Source organism: Sparus aurata, chromosome 10 (genome assembly GCF_900880675.1).
Source record: "Sparus aurata chromosome 10, fSpaAur1.1, whole genome shotgun sequence".
Lineage (NCBI taxonomy): Eukaryota > Metazoa > Chordata > Actinopteri > Spariformes > Sparidae > Sparus > Sparus aurata.
The window spans coordinates 10,023,177-10,043,303 of NC_044196.1; the positions used below are offsets into that span (position 1 = coordinate 10,023,177).

General features: G+C 39.6%; 2 protein-coding genes across 2 annotated transcripts in view; one reads left to right on the plus strand and one right to left on the minus strand.

Annotated features, from left to right (window-relative positions):
- LOC115588980 (uncharacterized) overlaps window positions 1-20,127 on the minus strand; it is a 654,211-nt gene that overhangs the window by 577,909 nt on the left and 56,175 nt on the right. The gene's annotated exons all lie outside the window — the stretch shown is intronic.
- Window positions 2,342-4,009, plus strand: LOC115588984 (uncharacterized). Its single transcript, XM_030429656.1, has 3 exons — window positions 2,342-2,388; window positions 2,599-2,958; window positions 3,141-4,009. Exons 1-3 carry the CDS (start codon window positions 2,343-2,345, stop codon window positions 3,353-3,355), a joined length of 621 nt encoding a protein of 206 aa, XP_030285516.1. The 5' UTR covers window position 2,342; the 3' UTR covers window positions 3,356-4,009.

Consider the following 20,127-nt stretch of genomic DNA (forward strand, 5'->3'; position numbering starts at 1 on the left):
CTGACGTGGTGGGATCATTTCTTAATCACTTGAGGTCCCCAGGTAATACTAGTCCCGTGCACAGAGCTGCATTTTCCCCCTAGACAAATACCGGTGTGTTGCCAAACATTTTTACTCTGGCGTTATTGGATTGTTTCGGTTTGTTGGGGACGTTATTGCGTCCCTCACCAACTCAACCACAACTTCAATCCCTTCGTGGTCCATCCAACATCATTTTAATAATTCCCTGTCATTTAGCTTCTACAGAACATTCGGCTGTGACCAGGACCAGGTTAGGAGTCCTCTGGACTACTTCTAAGGTCTCCCAGACTTAGGTGCTACTTTTAGGTTTAAAATGTTTTGTGAATAACTCTTATTTTCAAAAATTAGGAGTCCTAAAGTTACGACTAACACGCCCATTATTTATAGGAGTTGCTCCTAAATTCGCCTGTTAGGAGCTACTTTTAGCCTTAAGATTCTTTGTGAATACGGGCCCTGGAGAATAAAGGGTATGAACATTGTTTGGAACATTTAAGATAATTTTAGCTCAAAACTCAACAAAGTATATGAAAAGGCTCATTTTAGACATTTTAATGTAGAAATGTTTCATATTATTATATAAACTCAACACCAAATAAAAGTTCTGAGTTCATTTTATATTAAATCCAGTTTACAGAGTATGAAGCACACATACAGGATGTAGAGGCCTACACAGTATAATCATACAACAACACACAAATGAACACAATGAGATGTTAGTGAGTTGATGATATGATTAGATTTAATGGTCTTATGTTTCCTGGATGTGTTAAAATGACTTGTCATTTCTTATTTTTGGTACTGTACACTTGTTTTTATTTCCCTCAGTCCATATGTTTTAATATTGGTTTATATATATATATAAAAAAAAAAAAACACTGTTTATTGTTATTAGTAGTAGTAGTAGTATTCTGATTGTTGTCTGGACTCCAGCAGGATGTATTGATCTCTCTGTTCTGATGTGTCATGAACACTGACGGGAAGTTGTAGCAGCCCACCGGAAGTTTCTTATCTTCAATGTTGTTCTCTACACTACAGAATCTGTGTGTTGTTAAGTTGTTTGAGTTATAGGAAGTAAGAAACTCTTCAGACACAGAAGCAGACAGGATGAATTCAAACACTTTTTACATGAAAAGAAACATCTTAATGTTTGTATTTAAAGCCGAATTTACATGAAAGCATCAATGACTTACAGTGTGTCGGAGCAGTTTCACTAAGTTTGTTAAGTTCCTCCCAATGCAACAAATCTTTAAATCGGGTGATTTTTTTAAGGGAGTCTGGTGATATCAGTAACCAGACAGCTGTGCGGTGGGTTAGTGGAGCTGTAATGAAATACATAGCACATGTAACTAACAAAGCATTCTTTGCTTCTTTAAACAGTGTTATTTATTTTCTTCTGAGAACAGCTTCTTTAATCACTTGTGGAAAACAAACATGTTTCTGAGTTTGTGTTAAACAGCCAGTACAGCTGATTCAACTTTACTTTCACCAAAACGAACATCGCAGCAGAGTTGAACTGACGCAGCAAGAGATAACAACTCCTCCTGTAGCCTCATGATAACATGTTGTAACAACATCTCCCCCTCCTCACTTCAGACCCATGTTGCTGTAAAGAGAAGCAGTTCTTCCGTCCAGATCAGAATTAAATACTTGAGGTGACACAACGTGGGACAGCTCGCTTCCATACAAACACGTAACTAAACATGTTGTGTGATCTAGTTTCTGTTTTTGTGTTTCTGGGACTGACGCACATCGATTCACCATCGGAGCAGATCAGAAAACTCTAAAATCAGCCTCAAGTTTTTGAAATGTGATTCTTTGTTCAACTAGTTTGATACTGAGGATTCAATATTCAGTGTTCAAAGAGTAAACGACTGACAGGATACTGCGCACATTCAGCAGCCACAATACAAAAACAACAAGTAAGTGCTTCCTTTAACTACTCAACTAACATGTTCACTATCTGTACATAATGAGATACACAACTTCCATGTGTGTGTAGGAGCAGCACTGGTTCTGCAGTGTTTCATGTGGCAGCTACATGTTGTTGTCTGCAGCTGAATCCACATGTTCTCATGCTTCCTGCTGATGGTGGACACTTTAACCACTGGCGCCATCTTGTGTCAGAAGAACAGCACTGCAGCTTAGCGTTAGCATCCAGACTGTGTCCAGTCAGGAAGTCCTTGTGTGTGATGATGAGGATGATGAAGACAGAGGAGTGTTTAGAAGACTAAAGACAGACTGTAGATGTTGGTTGTGGTACATGTGAGGACTGAACTGTGATCACATGACTCTTCACCTCTGTCTCCTCTCACAGGGAGAAGATGATCTGCAGGATCCTGCTGCTCATCAGCCTCAACTGTGTCTGTGGTCAGTTTACAGCTTCACTTTCTGACACTGTGATTCAATGAAGCAGTTAAAGTGGCCCACATGTGAGCAAACAGCTGATGTTGATGAGCCTCTGCAGCTCTGAGACGTCACTAAACTGTCCACACAAACATGGAGATGGAGTTTAAAGGCTGCCATGTTAAAGCTGTCAGTGTGTCTGCTCCTCACTTTCCCTCTCTGTCTCCTCAACAGGAACATTTGTAGTGAATGTGACACAGACCTCCTATCAGGCAGAGGAGAACCACAACATCACACTGGAATGGACGTTCACAACCACAGCTGACACTTCCCCCGACTCACTTTATATCTTCTGTGAGATGATAAATGATCACAAAGTCTCAGTCCTGTTTGATCTATATGGAGGTGTTGTGATCCCAGAGTCTCGGGATCAACAGTTTGTTGGACGAGTCCAGTGGGACAAAGACGTCCTGAGAGACGGACGACTCAGACTTCATGTGTCCAGACTCAGGACTGAGGACTCAGGACAGTACCTGTGTGATGTGAGGACACACTATGGTGTGGACTTTGGTGATTGTCATCTCAACGTCTCTGGTAAGTTGGTTGAGTAGAAGTCAGTGGAACTTTAGTAACAGGTTCAATTCAGCAGCTTTTTTTTGGATCAATAAGAACCTGAAGAAAAGTATTGAGGACGACCACAATCCTTCACTTCATTCTCACAGTATCTGAGAAATATGTCACAACTTCAGCTGTTCTGTTGTTTGGTCTCTTTACAGCAGTGAGGGATCCACCAGAAACTGAGCGACCTGACACAGATTCACCTGAGCGACCAAACGGGCATATTTGGGGATTATTCGCCCTCTACAGTACAGTAGGACTGGCATTAGTAGTTATGTCTGTTTTTTTTCTTTCATTCAAGAACTGTAAGTCTGTTAAACAAGATTCTGTCTCAGACTCCAGTGGACGACTTAAGAAAAGATACAGCTCATAAGAAACAGAAGAAACAGTGTGATCAACATGTTAATGAGATGTAAGGACAGACAACTTCAGAACATACCACCTCAGCACCAGTGATGACTACATCCTCCAGCACCTGGACTCCTCTGAAAACCTCCACCAGGATGCTGTTTGTGGACTTCAACACCATCATCCTGGTTCTGCTACAGAACAATCTCTCCCTGCTGAGTGTGATGACTCCACCTGCAGCTGGACCAATAGAATATCTATCTGTATCAGTTCAGTAAATGTTATGTCTTCAATTATTTGTTTTTTCAATCTAAACACACCCGAAGATTCCTCATATATGAAAACATACTTAACAAAACTTCATAGAAACGATTCTGATACTACTGAAACTGTACATGTTGCATTTTCTTTGACTTTTGTATATGTATTCGTATGTGTATATATGTATAAAAGGGTTTATATTGTGTAGGAACACAAGCCGTTGTCTCTGCATCTTAAAGTGGTCTCATTTTGGCCATGATTACCTTTAACCCAAATCAACTCCTTTTTCCAGCATTTGGGACTGAAAGCCCCCATATCCTGGCCTGGCAAATTCCTCTCCTCTCCACAGAGTGGGAAGATGTTGTTTTTCTTGCAATAAACAGATCACCAGAGATCTTCTTTGTAATTTAAAACGACAAAGCACATCTGGTCTGTTCCTCTTCCTCCAAAGAAGATGAACCACTTTTCCCTAGGTCAAACAAGGTCAAGCCCGATGGAGTTTTCTTTGGTCACACCAAAAGGAAGAAGGACTGGTTTCTAACATAGATGTGGTGATTTAAGATGTTTTACGAATATACATTTCTCTGCCTCTGGAACATTCTCCAGTGGGGGAAGGCTTAATGGGAAACCTAATCTGTGTGTTCTTCTCCTCACATGTACAACTGTTATTTACGACCGTTGTTGTTCCTGGGTCTGACATACCAGTCCCCCCTTTCAGTCTTCTGTTCTCACCCAAAAGTCTTAAATAACAAATAAACTACATCTCAATTTCTTAAATTTAACGGATCCCGAAATAGAAAAATCTGTCATTCAACAGATCTTTCTTATGTTATTGTGAAGCCCAAATGAAGTTTATTACTCAATAAGTTTGAGGTCAACAGAAACCCCCTCCCCTTTGTCGAGGGAGGAGAGATTTGAAGATCATCATTCCTTGTGTAATACTTGTATTATTTACCAGTTAAATGTCTGATATGTTTTGTTAAAGATAGAACTACAAGGAATATGTATAAGTCCTTGGTTCTACTGTGTGTTGTATACTTTATTGTCATATGTTGTATACTTAAGTGCTTCATGTCTTAATCAGGTTATAATTCTTTTGAATGACAAATAATCATTATCATGTTGCATCTTTTCACGAGGACAAAAATTCGACTTTTAAGATGGTGAAGTTTTGGGAAGGTTAAAACACGATTTCAAAATGTTAAATACAATAGTATAGTTAGATTAACTTTTGGGAGCCTCAACTCAGATCACAGGAGGTGTGACACTGTCAGCCAGCCCCTGCTAGAGGTCATAAAAAGAGACACTCTCCCCTTCTCATGCACTTCCTCTCTCATTCCTCTACTTCTTCTCTCTCTTCTTCTCCGGACACGCTCTCCCCCTGTCCTCTTCTCCCCCTGCTTCTTCTCCCTCTTCTTCTTTCTTCTCTTCTTTGTTTTTCATTTTTATTTTATTTTTATTTTTAAAGTAATCTTTACTTTTATTTTTGCAACAAGCTAAGACAAGCGAATTGAATCCCTACTTTAAGTATTCACTTTTATTCAAGTTTTTAATAGGACAAATTCTTTTCTTTTTGATTTTATACTGTTAAAGTATCAACGCCTGATCCAGAAGAAGTTGAATTAGTTTCAGAATCAGAACTTGACTACCACTATTTGAAACCACCAACAAAAGTCTTTTTCAAGACTGTAATCATCTGATGAAGAACGTTGCAGTCCATCGTCTGCCTCAGAAGCCGTGCAAGGAGTCTCCGTAACTAGAGCCTTTGTGTGCTCCCAGCCGAGATCAACTCTGCCCCCAGCGCTCCCAAGGCGGAAACCCGCTGGGCCTTCGGACCAAGAGTCCCTCAACAGAGTACCGGCCTTCCCTCTGGCTACTGGACTGACGCGCCGTGCCGTGGTCCAACCCAGAACTCTCAAAGAGACCAAACTTCAGTGCCTCCTGACGCCCAGACAAAACAGGCTGAACGTCTTCATACAGCTGGATCCACACACGTGAGAATGAGTGGTGTCTAAAGTTCTGACTTCTGTCTCAGGTTCTGACTTCTGTCAAAGTTCTAACTTCTATCTTATGAACTTAAAAGAATTAAGATTAGGGTCTCATTAGTATTAAAAGATTACTCCCGTAATATTTAATATATAAAAACCCGACCCTTTAACTTTACCATCTACCGACGGTCACACGACTTTATTACTTTCCTAATTACAGTCTTTACATTTTCTGTTATCTGTTGTTCGTCTAAAATTGTCATGTCTTTTATTTTACCCAAATTATTTAGTCAATAAACATATAATCGTTTGTCTTTGTCTGGAACTTACTTTTAATATGGAGAACCGATGGATACGTGCAAAGAATTCACTACTTCAGAATATTGAGACTGAATATTGATTGATATTGAATAAATTGATTTTGAATGGACTCTAACTGTCCAAGCCAACTGGTACAGTTAGGTGTTTGGAATAATGTCCTCCGGATTATTCCAATAACTAAACACGGAGGTGGTGCCCCCTTTAACGAGTGTAATATTAATTGCTAGTGATTAATAATCATATATATATCAAAGTAGTGTGTGAGCAGTGTCTCCTACATCATATATTTATGGTGCTGCCCATGTCAGGACCGCACACCATAGTATCCTACAATTGTATATTTTTGTACTTTTTAAAGAAAATCTGATTCATTCTGACTCCATGAAGAAGTTTATCACTTTGCTCTTAGATATGAAATGTGACTGTTGTTGATTTATGACGATAAACACATAAAGAACGACTTAAAACAGCCTCTACATTTAACAAACCATTCAAAGGTTCAATAAACAAGTTAGAGATGAAAAATCTTGACTTTTATTCAGGAGTTGTGAATTAATCAGGTCAAACGTCTTCATCTGTGACACTGATGTACTGAAATACTCCAGTAATGTGAGACAAACTGAGTCAGAAGTCAAATTTAAATCAAACATCACAGATAAAACACAACATGTGAACGTCTTTGTGACCTTCAGTCACATTTCAACAACCTGAAGGTCCAAATGATCTCAGCTGTCACCTGCAGCCAGGTGAGGATCTCTAAACTGGTGATAAAGATAAAGAGCTCCCTCTGCTGACCACAACACATCTTTACTTTACAGCACAACAAGGAAATGTTAAAAAACTTCCTGTGAGAAGCTACAACATCCTGTCAGTCAGTGTGTTTACATGCACAGCTTAGTCAGATTACAGCCATAGTTTGACTATGCTGCTCAATCGGACAACTGCAATTATCCGATTATACATGCCAGTGAGAAAATCGAATTACTGGACGTAAGCATGTCATACCCCGGTACGCTAGGTGGCGCTGTACCCATTTCAACTAGTGTTAACGGGGCCACCTCCGGCTGACCTCTTTACGTCACCAGCTGCCTCGGCATTCAAGAAAGATGGCGTACGAAGAGCGAGACGAAGCTACATCTTTGTACACTTCGTATATGGTGTACATGATAATTACACAAACTAGGTGCATTCTGGCGCTCTTTCTTGCGGTGATTTCGGAGGAAAGACGCCGCCACCGCCATCGCCGTCCGTCTACTTCCGGCTCACGGCCCCGGGGAAAAATCTTGCACCAGCTCAGAACGCAAAATCCGATCCGATCCGCTGGAAACGTATACATGCAGGAGTAATGCGACTTTTAATCGAATAATCAACGAGGTGTAATTTGACTGGTGTAATCCGATCCGGTCCGATTTTAGTCAGACTAAAGGGGGGTACACACATAACGATAATCGGGCTGATTTTGCTCCGATTTGACCCCTTCCCGACAACGGAAGATTATCTTCTGTCTCATAAGATTATCCTATACGATTATCCTGTGGTCTGTGGTGTGTTAAGAGTCAATTTGTCCCGATAATTTGCCCGGAAACGGGTCGCGGCCGACAATCGTAAATGTTAAACTTGTTCAATATTTACGACGAAAAATCTTCATGTCTGTGGGGAAAGCCGACAACTCCCGAGTCACTACTCCGTGAAATGTAACGTGAAACGCAACGTAGCCGACCAGCTGACTGGGGAACACGGAAGCGAACGTAAATAAAAACAGCGGTGAGATCTAACTTTTCCTATGCGAAAAATAAACTATAAATCTACTCACCTCAAGCTAGCTCAGTAGACTTTTTTCGGACAGCAATAGTCCGAGGACCACCATCATTCTCTCTTCTATGTCTTCCGCCTTTATTTACTTTTTTTTATATATATATACAGTCTATGCTTTTTTCCGTTTATGAAGAGCCCGGTGACGCTGGGGTTGTTGCCATTGGTTACTGTAGAACACGTGATATTTCTGGCTCAGAGGACTAGATTCTAGATCGGCGGTGGGACAGATAATCTATGTGTGTGGTGTCCTGTGCTGAGAATATCGGAGCACACCACACACAGTACGATTAAAACTGATTTTTTTTATCTTCATGTGTGGGGGCTCTACAGATAAAAAATCTCTTAAGATTTATAAAATCCTTATGTGTGTACCCCCCTTAAGGTGTATACATGCATCTTAAAGTTCCGTTCATAGTCAGACTAACGCAGTAATTCGGTTTTCTTGAGTGTCATGTAAACGCACTGAATGTTCATGACACATCAGAACAGAGAGATCAATACATCCTTCTGGAGTCCAGACAAGGATAATAATGATAATAATAATAATAATAATAATAATAATAATAATAATAATAACAATGATGATGATGATACCAATAAAAATAAAAATATTGATGGTAATAATAATATTAATCTTGATAATAATTTGATAATATATTTAACAATGATATTAATAATAATGATAATAATAATAGTAATTAGTAAGTAATAATAGTAATAATAATGACAATGGTGATAATATTAATACTACTGCTAATAATAACAACAACAATAATGACAATACTAACAATAATAATAATAATGATATGTGGTGTTTTTCTAATATTAACCAATATTAAAACATATTGATCGAGGCAAAATAAAAACAAGTCATTAAAGCATTAATATACATGACATTTACATAAACATATATAAGTATATACACTGACAGAAAGATATATATACCGATCAGGCATAACATGATGACCACATAGATAGATAGATAGATAGATCGATAGATCGATAGATAGATAGATAGATCAATAGATAGATATTTAAAACAGGTTAAGCGTGTTGGAAATAATTGTGCTACACTTGGTTTGTTAAGGCTCAACTCCAGACCAGGAGTTTCAGGCAGTGCAGGAGCAGAGTTTTCTGTGGAATAGAGTGACTCCCTGTGGTGTGGACTTTGGGCCATTTCACTTTGCAGAGTGAAAAATGCTACATAGCAAAATTAAGGAAAGGCAAAAAACCCTAAAACGCGTAATATGACCTCTTTAAATGGAAGATATAAACGATACATACACATAAACGTTACATATACATGGTATACAAAGAAGACATGTTTCTCAACATTACTTCAGTAAAGCGAGCACAGAGCAGATCTCAGATCAGTCTAATAAGAGACAGAGTTTGATGAGACATCCTGTCAAAATAATGGACAACATAAAGGTGAAGAACAACATTTCCTCCTTCAACTCCATTATTATTGTTCATCAAACAGCAGACTTTAGTTCATCAGCAACAACGTTTTTAAACGAAAAACCCAACGACCACTGCTGCTGCTGTCAGTCCCAGAACACAGTAGAGGCCGATCCTCTCCCGACTTGCTGTGTTGAGTCTCTGAGGTTCTGGTTGATCCCTCGCTGCTGTAAAGAGATCAAACAACAGAACAGCTGAAGTTGTGACATATTTCTCAGATACTGTGAGAATGAAGTGAAGGATTGTGGTCGTTCTCAATACTTTTCTTCAGGTTCTTATTGATCAAAAAAAGCTGCTGAATTGAACCTGTTAATAAAGTTCTGCTGACTTCTACCCAACTTACCAGAGACGCTGAGCCAACATTTTCCATAGTTCCCACCATAGTTTGTCCTCACATCACACAGGTACTGTCCTGAGTCCTCAGTCCTGAGTCTGGACACATGAAGTCTGAGTCGTCCGTCTCTGAGGACGTCTTTGTCCCACTGGACTCGTCCTACAAACTGTTGATCCTGAATCTCTGGGGCCTCAACACCTCCACGTAGATGAAACAGGACTGAGACTTTGTGATCAGTTTTCATCTCACAGAAGATATAAAGTGAGTCCGTGGAAGTGTCAGCTGTGGTTGTGAACGTCCATTCCAGTGTGATGTTGTGGTTCTCCTCTGCCTGATAGGAGGTCTGTGTCACATTCACTACAAATGTTCCTGTTGAGGAGACAGAGAGGGAAAGTGAGGAGCAGACACACTGACAGCTTTAACATGGCAGCCTTTAAACTCCATCTCCATGTTTGTGTGGACAGTTTAGTGACGTCTCAGAGCTGCAGAGGCTCATCAACATCAGCTGTTTGCTCACATGTGGGCCACTTTAACTGCTTCATTGAATCACAGTGTCAGAAAGTGAAGCTGTAAACTGACCACAGACACAGTTGAGGCTGATGAGCAGCAGGATCCTGCAGATCATCTTCTCCCTGTGAGAGGAGACAGAGGTGAAGAGTCATGTGATCACAGTTCAGTCCTCACATGTACCACAACCAACATCTACAGTCTGTCTTTAGTCTTCTAAACACTCCTCTGTCTTCATCATCCTCATCATCACACACAAGGACTTCCTGACTGGACACAGTCTGGATGCTAATGTTAAGCTGCTGTGTTGCTCTTCTGACACAAGATGGCGCCAAAAAACAACACAGAACATGTCCTGCATGGAGGCAGACAGACAGACAGGAAGTGGATTATTCAGTCTGTCTGCCTGTAAAGGTGTCACAACATAATGTCAATATATATATACAATAGTGTGTGCTCACTTTTTATGTTTGGCATCAGTTTCAAGGTATCTATATAAAAAACAAACTCATTTGTGAAGACATTAAAGTTTGGGAGGGACTTAGAAAATGTACTCTTGTGGATGTGGAATTTACCTCTTAAAATCATGAGGTTTACTGTGGAGCCAATTGATTTGTCATTATGTTTGAATTTTGAAATAATATCTTTGGGTCTAATTGTTACGTACTGTACCCTCCAATATATAGATGACAATGGGCAAATACAAAACAAATGCAACATTGTCTCTGACTCATCTCTGCAAAACGTGCACATTTCAATTTTTAATGAACTTCTCTAATCTTATTGGAAATACAGAATTGATATCAACCAACTGCGAATCCCAAAAAAAACTTTCCTCTGGGGGAAAAGTTATTTTGTCTCGGAAATACTTTCCTTAGATGTTTGTTTGTACATTCTCTATCCATTATGTCAAGCCCGTCAACCTTTAGAGAAGGTGTCTGAACATTAACATTTTGATAACTTAAGAGACATTTTATTAACTCAATCATACCAGTGGGAACAGCCTTTACAACCGAAACAAACTCTCTGTAATTCACTGGAAAGAATTTAGCTTTCAGGAAGTTTTCATAGCTGTAAAGATTTCCATCATGGTCAAACAAGGCCGTCACAAATATTATGTCCCACTCAGTCCAGCTCTCATTATATACACTTTTGTTGTTAAAAGTAATATGACCATTGTTCCAAAGCAATTACTTGTGTGGAGAAAAATTGTGAACATAACATCATTTCTAAGAGCGTAAAGCCTGTTGATAAAACTTTGAGAGTTTCAAACCCACTGAAGGCTCGTCGCTCTGCCTATTGTCTGATAACGTCAGAAGTTAAGCCCCGCCCCATCCACACACTGCACTTTGCACTCTCTGCTCTTATCTCCTTCCCCACTCCAAAGCACTGGGCACACTTGGGCTAAATCCCATTTCACCCTTCGGCCCTACCACTTGGCCCTACCCCTACGTTTTGCACGTTCACGTGTAGGGGTAGGGGTGTCCCAATTCCCATTAGGACGGAGGGTTTGAAGTTGTGAACGAATTGCGAATGACTACTGATGACGCACGCGATTGTCGAAGGGGTGTCCCAATTCAGAGGGGTTGACTTTCAGCCCTACCCCTTGGCACTCCATTTCAAGGGGTAGGGACAAGAGGTAGGGTTAGAAAAGAAAAATAGAATTGGACCTCACTGTGCACATACCTCAGAGTCCCCAGGGACACAAACATTTCAGTTTCTAGAAACCTTCAGTGAGTTCAGTGTTTAATGTGATAGTGATGTGACAGCAGTCAAAGCTGTGAAGCCAGAGTCTTATTTCACCTTCATGGACAAAAGATCCATCAGGATGTTCTGGAGGCTTTCTGTCAGCAGTAAACTGTCTGTATGTTTATACATTATTAAAGTAATTAATGCTTTTTAAACGGTTGAAAAGACAAAAGATCAAAATATAAAATAAGATATAGATATCTATAAAAAATACACTTTCAGTTAATCATCGTTGAAATCCTGGTTTGTTTCCACTGAGTTACATTAAATAAATACATATAGGAGTTTGTGAGTCTTCAGTCAGTAGTGGACGAAGAATGAGAACAAGTCTTTGTCAGGTGGGATCAAAAATGGTGGACACAAACACACTGACTGTCTGTCATATGAAGAGGAGGAAGTGCCATGTTTAAACTCATCAGAGCTGAAAGCTGCACTCATGTACAGAACACAAACACACACACCGACTGCAGACACGATCATCAACTCTTTCACATCGACTTCAGTAAAGTTTAACCAGAATTTTACACCCAACAAAAATATTGCATACAAATAGAGAGCTGATATTTATATAAAAGATATAAATGAGGAAAACATCCTCATATACAAATGTAAATGTTGTATTTTAGTCAACTAGACTTAGTTCAAGGTGTTTTACCTTTTATCCAAAGTCTTCAGGTGACAGGTCCAGTTCCAACGACTCAGCAGTTCAACTTGCCATTAAGTTGATGTGTCACAAACTTCGTCAGCGGTTTCAGACTTATTTATCTATCAAGATATTACAGTCTGCAGTGAGAGAGAAGCTGAACAACTCCTGCTGAGACTGCAGCTGGAAGGGAGGATACGTGCGTCAGAGTGTCCAACAGTATCCAGTAACACCAGAAACAGTCGCTAGATTTGTTACTAGTCACTTTTTTTTTTTCTTTCTTTTTTTAAAAAGAGTCGCTAGAGTTTCTGAGAACTCGCTACATATTAAGATAAAGTCTCTAAGTTGGCAACACTGTGCAGCCCGGAGCCGGGATCCAAACACCAGAACAGTACGTGAAGAGTCCAGTTAGTGCTTCCTTGTTCTTGTCCTTGTTCTTGTTCTTGTTCTGGCAGTTTGCAGTCCTAGTAAAGTGAAAAGTGTTTCTTAGAATGACAAAGACACAGGAAATATTTCAGATCAGGCTGAACAGAGAGAACAGAAGGTGAGAAGCCACTTCCGTCCTCTGTGGATGAAGCAGCAGCTCTGATGACTGACTGACGTGCTGTGGTTACCTCTGCTGTAAAACGCTACATGTGGTTGGGTACACACAGACTAGAATAGAGCGCACAGCTGCACACAGTCACACACTCTCTGTGTCTCTCTGTCTCTTTGTTGGTGTTTGTGTTCTTCAAGACAACAGACGCGTTTGGGTCGATCCTGTCCTTGTAGTACTGACCCGGGATCAGAACTGACTCTGTTTACTTTCCTCAGTAAAACCTTCTCGCTAAGATGTATACCTACTAATAAACATGATGTTCCTGGTAGAATGTCCCTCACACAGCTGACTGAAGTGTCCTGTCATTGTGGAAGCAGTGATGAGTTCACTGTCTGTTATTTCCCTCTCTGATAAACACTGTAGTGTCCAACAAACAGCAGGATTTGATGTTTTTCACTTTCTTGCCAAATCCATTCTGCTTTATAAGATTCCAGATCAGATGTTCAGGTTCAGATCACACGGTCATGTTGTCCTCGACATATATTTACATCACTTTATTGCACTTCCACGTCAACGACGGACTTCCTGCTTTACTCTGATCAACTCTTCTATTTGTAAAATACAGTTTATATTCTCTCCTCTCCATCGTCCTCCTTAATATATAGATATGTGTCTGAATCATCAGAGTTAAATCACACTTGTTTCCATCAGGAGAAAAGTGGAGTGTTTCCCATCATGCACTGTGTTCTGAGGAGAGAAGAGAAACATCTGCAGCTTCTTTATGATTTAATTCTGATGCTTTATACACATATAGATATATATGAGAGGAAGATGGAGAGGAGACAGTATAAACTGTGATTTCACTGTGAAGCTGTGCAGGAAACTTTACACCAGAACACAGTGACATAGACAGACCAGTGAAGAGTTATTTTTGTCTACTAAATCAATAGTATCATTCTCTTCCTGCAATGATGTGTTCTCTTATCCACATAACAGTGATGAGATCATGGTGTGACAAAGCAAAAGTGAAACTGAAAAAAATACAGTCAGGGAGGTCTGCATGTTTAACAGAATACTCCTGGCTGAGAGGTAAAACATCTTGAACTGTTGACTGAGATACAGCACTAAGATTTAAAGTTGAACATGTTTTTTCTAATTTATGCTTGATATAAATATCACCTCCATATATATCTGTATTTGATATTTTTGTTGGGTTTAAATTTCAGGTTAAACTTTACAGAACACGATGAGAAACAGCTGATGATCGTGTCTGCAGTCAGTCAGTCAGAGCCGGATCGTGACTGTCCACGTTGTCGCCTTGTGTCTGTTGTGCGTCAGTTGTTTGTTGTTTATGTTCTCGCACACAGATTTGTTTATATGAGATATGTTGCCACGAGCTGGTTAATATGTTTGTCTTCCTTCATATACATGTTCTTAACATGTAATACTGCTCTGATTGAGAGTTTGCTGCTGCGGATGGGTTTTGCATCTGGCTGTATTTACGTTTGTTACATTGGTGTGTTATATTCAACATTTCAACATCAACTATTCATTTATATTCAATTTGCAAATACTCTTCCTATACAGAGAAGAGAGACACAATCTCAGAGGGAACATGATTTTCAGGCAAAGTAAAGTACGAACTACGTTAAAATCCTTTTCTTTATCGGTCAAAGGTGTTTAACAATGGAATGTGCTAGAAGAAGATGTCAAAAAATCAGCAACACTAAGTGGCTTCAAAAAAAAGTATGTACATTCAATCGTTGATCAGTACAGATCAATACTAGAGGGTTGATAAAGGTCAGAGGCACGAATCAACAGACACTGGGCAGACACTTTGTTGAGACGGCATGTGAGCATAACAAATACCATTCTGTACCCAAACAATAAGTTGAACCTGAGAAAATTGTATGGTCCAAGGCAAATGCCAGTTGTACATGGCAGGATGTTGTTATAATGTGCATCAACAATGTGAGATAACTTGGGTACGAACACTGTGCCACTATTGTGAGTTATCACAAGTTCTTCTGAGCTGTGAAGGACTCAACCCTGTAAATCGGCACACAACAGTCATTCGATTGAGATTCGTCTAATATTGTCCAACTACGTTCTTAACCAATCAACCAATCGATCAATCCACGATGGAGTTGCTGAGCTGGTCAATGAATGCCATCGACAGAGTGTTCTCAACACGGCGTGCGGGTTCTGGTGAACCGACATGCCCGGACGGGACCTTTATGTCCGGCTACGTTAAGGATGGTTGGGAAAATTGGAGAGTCATCTGCCTTGCCGCACTGGATGTGGAAGATGTCGAGGACGTGTAGACGTGCAATATTGGAAAATGAGAAAGATCGCTACTGAGCAGACCAGTGCGAGGGTGGACAACACCAATACTCGGAGTGCTGTGGTCGGGATACGCTCTGACATCTCAACAATCCGCGACTTCGTGATACAGATGCGAGTTGATGTAGCCACCAATCGGGAGGACATGGCGAAGCTAGCAGCCATAAAAGCTGCAGAGGAGACTGATGAATAACATGAAAATGCATTAAAGGGCTCTTACACCATCCCAACACCATCTCAACAAATAATAAATACACTGGACTTTTGCTCTCTCTCAATTGGATATTCTGACTTTGTGGCAAGCCTGGCTATAAGATGAGGCTATAAGATGAGACTGTTGTTCACTCATGATGGACTAATATGGACACATGTGCAGACACACATGTAATCTGTATGTACTGTCTAGAGCTTGAATTCAGCTCTGTATGCTACTGCTGTAATATGTTTTGTCAAAGGTCATAACAAAAGAAAAAAAGAGAAGAAAAGAAAAAAGTAATTTGCAAAAGACAAGAAAAGATCAGAATGAAGATTTTATCCTGTGGGTAATGGGGGCGGGACTTGATAAGCTTTGGCTTCTCCCGCTTTTCCCTTTCGGCCATGTGTGTTGTATTATTTGAACAATGATGAAATGTGATGCTTATGAATTGACATGCCCGAAACAAACAACATAAATAAAAAAAAATAAAAAAATAAAAAAAATAAATAAATAAATAAATAAATAAATATTGTAATGATGCAGTCTGAGGCGCCCCCGTGCGGCCATTAGAGAGTATTACTTACATCACTGCATTCTTCGAGTATATGTCTGTTTATTTTACAGTCATTTTACTTTATTTTTATATCATACTTTTGTCATACATTTATTGTTGATTGTTTGTACATTTCAAGGAAACCACAACACAACACATCCTGTACATTGCCCATGTGGAATCAATAAAGAAGGATAACAGAACTCTCTGCAGTAGCTGCAGTTTTTCTAACCATAACTAAGTCCAGACTGTGTACGCCAGCATCCAAAATACAATATATTCAACACTATGTGTCCCGACCATGAGATTTATTTTACTGTAAACAGCTTTCATCATCTATAATGTGACAATAAGACTGAATCTTCTTGTTGCAGCCTGAATTTACTTTCACTTTTGAACCAGTTGTGATGAGTGATGTGTGAGACATCAGTCATCTGTGTGATGGACTTTATACAGAAACAGCTTCATTTATACTTTTAAACATCTTGTTGAAATAAAAACATTTAAATCTTGACTGTAAACATTGAGTCTATAGAGGAAATATCCAACTATGAGACACGTAACAAATTCAACCTTGTAGCTGTTTATTTGTTGTTAGCTCATTTCTTTATATGGAGAAACTGTTTATAATGTTTCAGTGTCACATGTTTACATCTCTGACATTATGTCGTCACACCTTTACAAGCAGACAGGCTGAATTATCCACTTCCTGACAGACTGTAGATGTTGGTTGTGGTACATGTGAGGACTGAACTGTGATCACATGACTCTTCACCTCTGTCTCCTCTCACAGGGAGAAGATGATCTGCAGGATCCTGCTGCTCATCAGCCTCAACTGTGTCTGTGGTCAGTTTACAGCTTCACTTTCTGACACTGTGATTCAATGAAGCAGTTAAAGTGGCCCACATGTGAGCAAACAGCTGATGTTGATGAGCCTCTGCAGCTCTGAGACGTCACTAAACTGTCCACACAAACATGGAGATGGAGTTTAAAGGCTGCCATGTTAAAGCTGTCAGTGTGTCTGCTCCTCACTTTCCCTCTCTGTCTCCTCAACAGGAACATTTGTAGTGAATGTGACACAGACCTCCTATCAGGCAGAGGAGAACCACAACATCACACTGGAATGGACGTTCACAACCACAGCTGACACTTCCCCCGACTCACTTTATATCTTCTGTGAGATGAAAACTGATCACAAAGTCTCAGTCCTGTTTGAAATACGTGGAGGTGTTGTGATCCCAGAGTCTCGGGATCAACAGTTTGTAGGACGAGTCCAGTGGGACAAAGACGTCCTTAGAGATGGACGACTCAGACTTCATGTGTCCAGACTCAGGACTGAGGACTCAGGACAGTACCTGTGTGATGTGAGGACACACTATGGTGTGGACTTTGGTGAATGTCGGCTCAACGTCTCTGGTAAGTTTGTTTAGTAGAAGTCAGTAGAACTTTATTAACAGGTTCAATTCAGCAGCTTTTTTGGATCAATAAGAACCTGAAGAAAAGTATTGAGGACGACCACAATCCACAATCAAGCTGTTCTGTTGTTTGGTCTCTTTACAGCAGCGAGGGATCGATCAGAACCGAAGAGACCCGACACAGCAAGTCGAGGAAGGATCGGCCTCTACAGTGGACAGGGACTGACACAAACAGTGGTAGTTTTGTTGTTTGTTTGTTACCTTTTTATTTATTCATCGTCCATCTAAGAAACAGAGGTCCTGCTGAGGATTTAAGAAAAGTTCCAGCTCAGCAGGGTGAGAGAAAAAACACTTATCAGCACTGTAAATGGAATGGTTAAAACTAGGGCTGTCAAAGTTAACATGTTAATAACATGTTAACGCAACTTCCTTTTAACGCCATTAATTTTCTTAACGCGCGATTAACACTCGGTATTTTAAAAAAAAGGAACCCACATTGTTTGATTTCTGGCCGTCAATGACACCTGTAGTCTTGATCCAGAGGATGGCAGAAGAATAAGAAAGGGAATCAGAAGAAGAAGAAGCAGCGTTGGCGTTCGTGAAAAACACGGTTGACTGAAAAGCGAAAGTGAAAGTAAATGGAGAAAGGACTTATGAACGGCAAATTCACTTTCAAAACACTGCCAGATGGTTTGGTGGATCTGCAGGTACTGTCCATGTGAAATGAGTTACCACTAAATCAAAGACATGGCAGATGCAGAGAGCCCACAGCCCCCCTCGCCAAAAGCAGACATCACCATGTTTTGATCCAATTTAGGGGGAGGGGATGTTATTGAGCCTTTTATTTTCCAGCATGATTTGAAGTGTTGAATAAACATTTTCATAAACCAAGCATATTTGCCCTTTCTTATATTGTTAAAAATATTAAGAACATGAACAAAATGCATTAAGGTACATTTAGAACAGAAACAAATGTGCCAAAAAAATTGCGATTAATTTGCGATTCATCGCAAGTTAACTATGGACAAAATGTGATTAATCGCGATTAAAAAAATTAATCGTTTGACAGCCCTAGTTAAAACACATCATGCCTTTATGTTAGAGTTATCTAAGCAAATAGGTCAGATACATCCATTGGATAATCACTGCAGTGTTAATTTGTTTCAGATGGCAACACGTAATTTAACTAACTGATGCAGTGAATAGATTTTCAATTCTTATCCCTATTTGACCATTTGTATCATATTTGATACGCAAGTTTCTGAGACCTCTATCTTGTCAACATAATCAATACTTTCCTTAAAAACCTGTTGTATATCACCTGATACATGTATTCTGCCCACTAGTGGATGATCATTCCACTGCAGGCAGTGGAAGGACTTTTTTTGGCTTTTTCAAAATGGCCGCTGTCATTAAATCATTCTCACACTTTTGGCAGGAAAATCTTTGCTAATTTTCAAGAAGTTACAGTAGGAATAACATTTATATTGTTACTCATTTTTTCAAGTAAATATGTTCTGTATTGAATCAATGCATAATAACTCAATGATTCATTCTTTATATTACAGTTAAACTGTGTTAAAAATGTGTGTATCAAATTTGATACTGCAGGTATATATGGTTCTTTATCCCTGAATGGTCATGTCACATTTTTGTAATGTAATCTACATCAATCCTACCACAATACAACCACACACTATTTTGCAAGCACTGCACCAGCAGTCACCTCTCACATGCCTACTGTGAAGGTGTAAGGTGCATCTTTGCCTGAACAAGGACCGAAAATGTTCTTGTGCCGACCACAAAGTGAAAAAAAAAGGCTGTGAAAAGTTTTATGTATAAAAAAACAATGAGAGAAACTGCCTAAGATGTTCCATATTTTCAAAATGTTATTTGCACAATTTAATTTGTATCTAAAATCAACATTGTTGTGAGCAAAAAGTTGCCAAAAACGCCCAATGTATCAAATGTGATACAAAAAATATCTCATAAACAAAATGATATAGAAAAAAAATTTGAACTGATTTCGTTAAAAGGTTTTATAAACATTTCAGTTCCAAAAAATTTGAATTTTCTGACAATGTTTTGATGGGTCAGGCTTTATAAAACAAACAGTGACCCAAAGATCATCGCTGGCTACTTTATGGATGCTGTGATCAATACTGATGGATGCCCTGTCAAACTCAGACTGGATTTAGGAACAGAAAATAGCCATATGGCTGAAATGCAGCGGTTTTTGCATTTTCCTGCAAACCAAGCTGAAACAGACAGTGTAATCTTTGGTCCAAGCACTGGAAACCAGCGAATTGAACGATGGTGGCTGATCTTGCGAAGTGAGTGAATGAGGTTGCACTGACTTGTAACAACCACAGAGTCCGTCAAGTCCACAACTCACGATCACCCCATGGACGTCCCTCCATATTGCATGCTGCCCCTCACCTGTATGGAGGCCGAGAACTATTAAAAAATGTTTTAACTCAAATGCAATTTATTTTGGTACCCTTCTGTGCTAAATTCCACTTGTTATACTACAGAGTTTACCTGATGTAAAGTGGTGTTTTCTCAGAAAGAACAGTGAAGCTGGTTGTTATGTGTGTGTGCTCCGGGGATTAGATGAATAGCAAGTGCTTTCAAGTTTCAACAAACACACGTTGTAACTGTAAAAAACTGGGG

Bases quoted from the DNA above. Each gene is read 5' to 3' on its own strand.
- LOC115588984 (XM_030429656.1), top strand. From the start codon at position 2,343: ATGATCTGCAGGATCCTGCTGCTCATCAGCCTCAACTGTGTCTGTG. The intron at 2,389-2,598 runs GTCAGTTTACAG...TCTCCTCAACAG, and splicing joins CAGCCTCAACTGTGTCTGTG to GAACATTTGTAGTGAATGTG. The intron at 2,959-3,140 runs GTAAGTTGGTTG...GTCTCTTTACAG, and splicing joins TTGTCATCTCAACGTCTCTG to CAGTGAGGGATCCACCAGAA.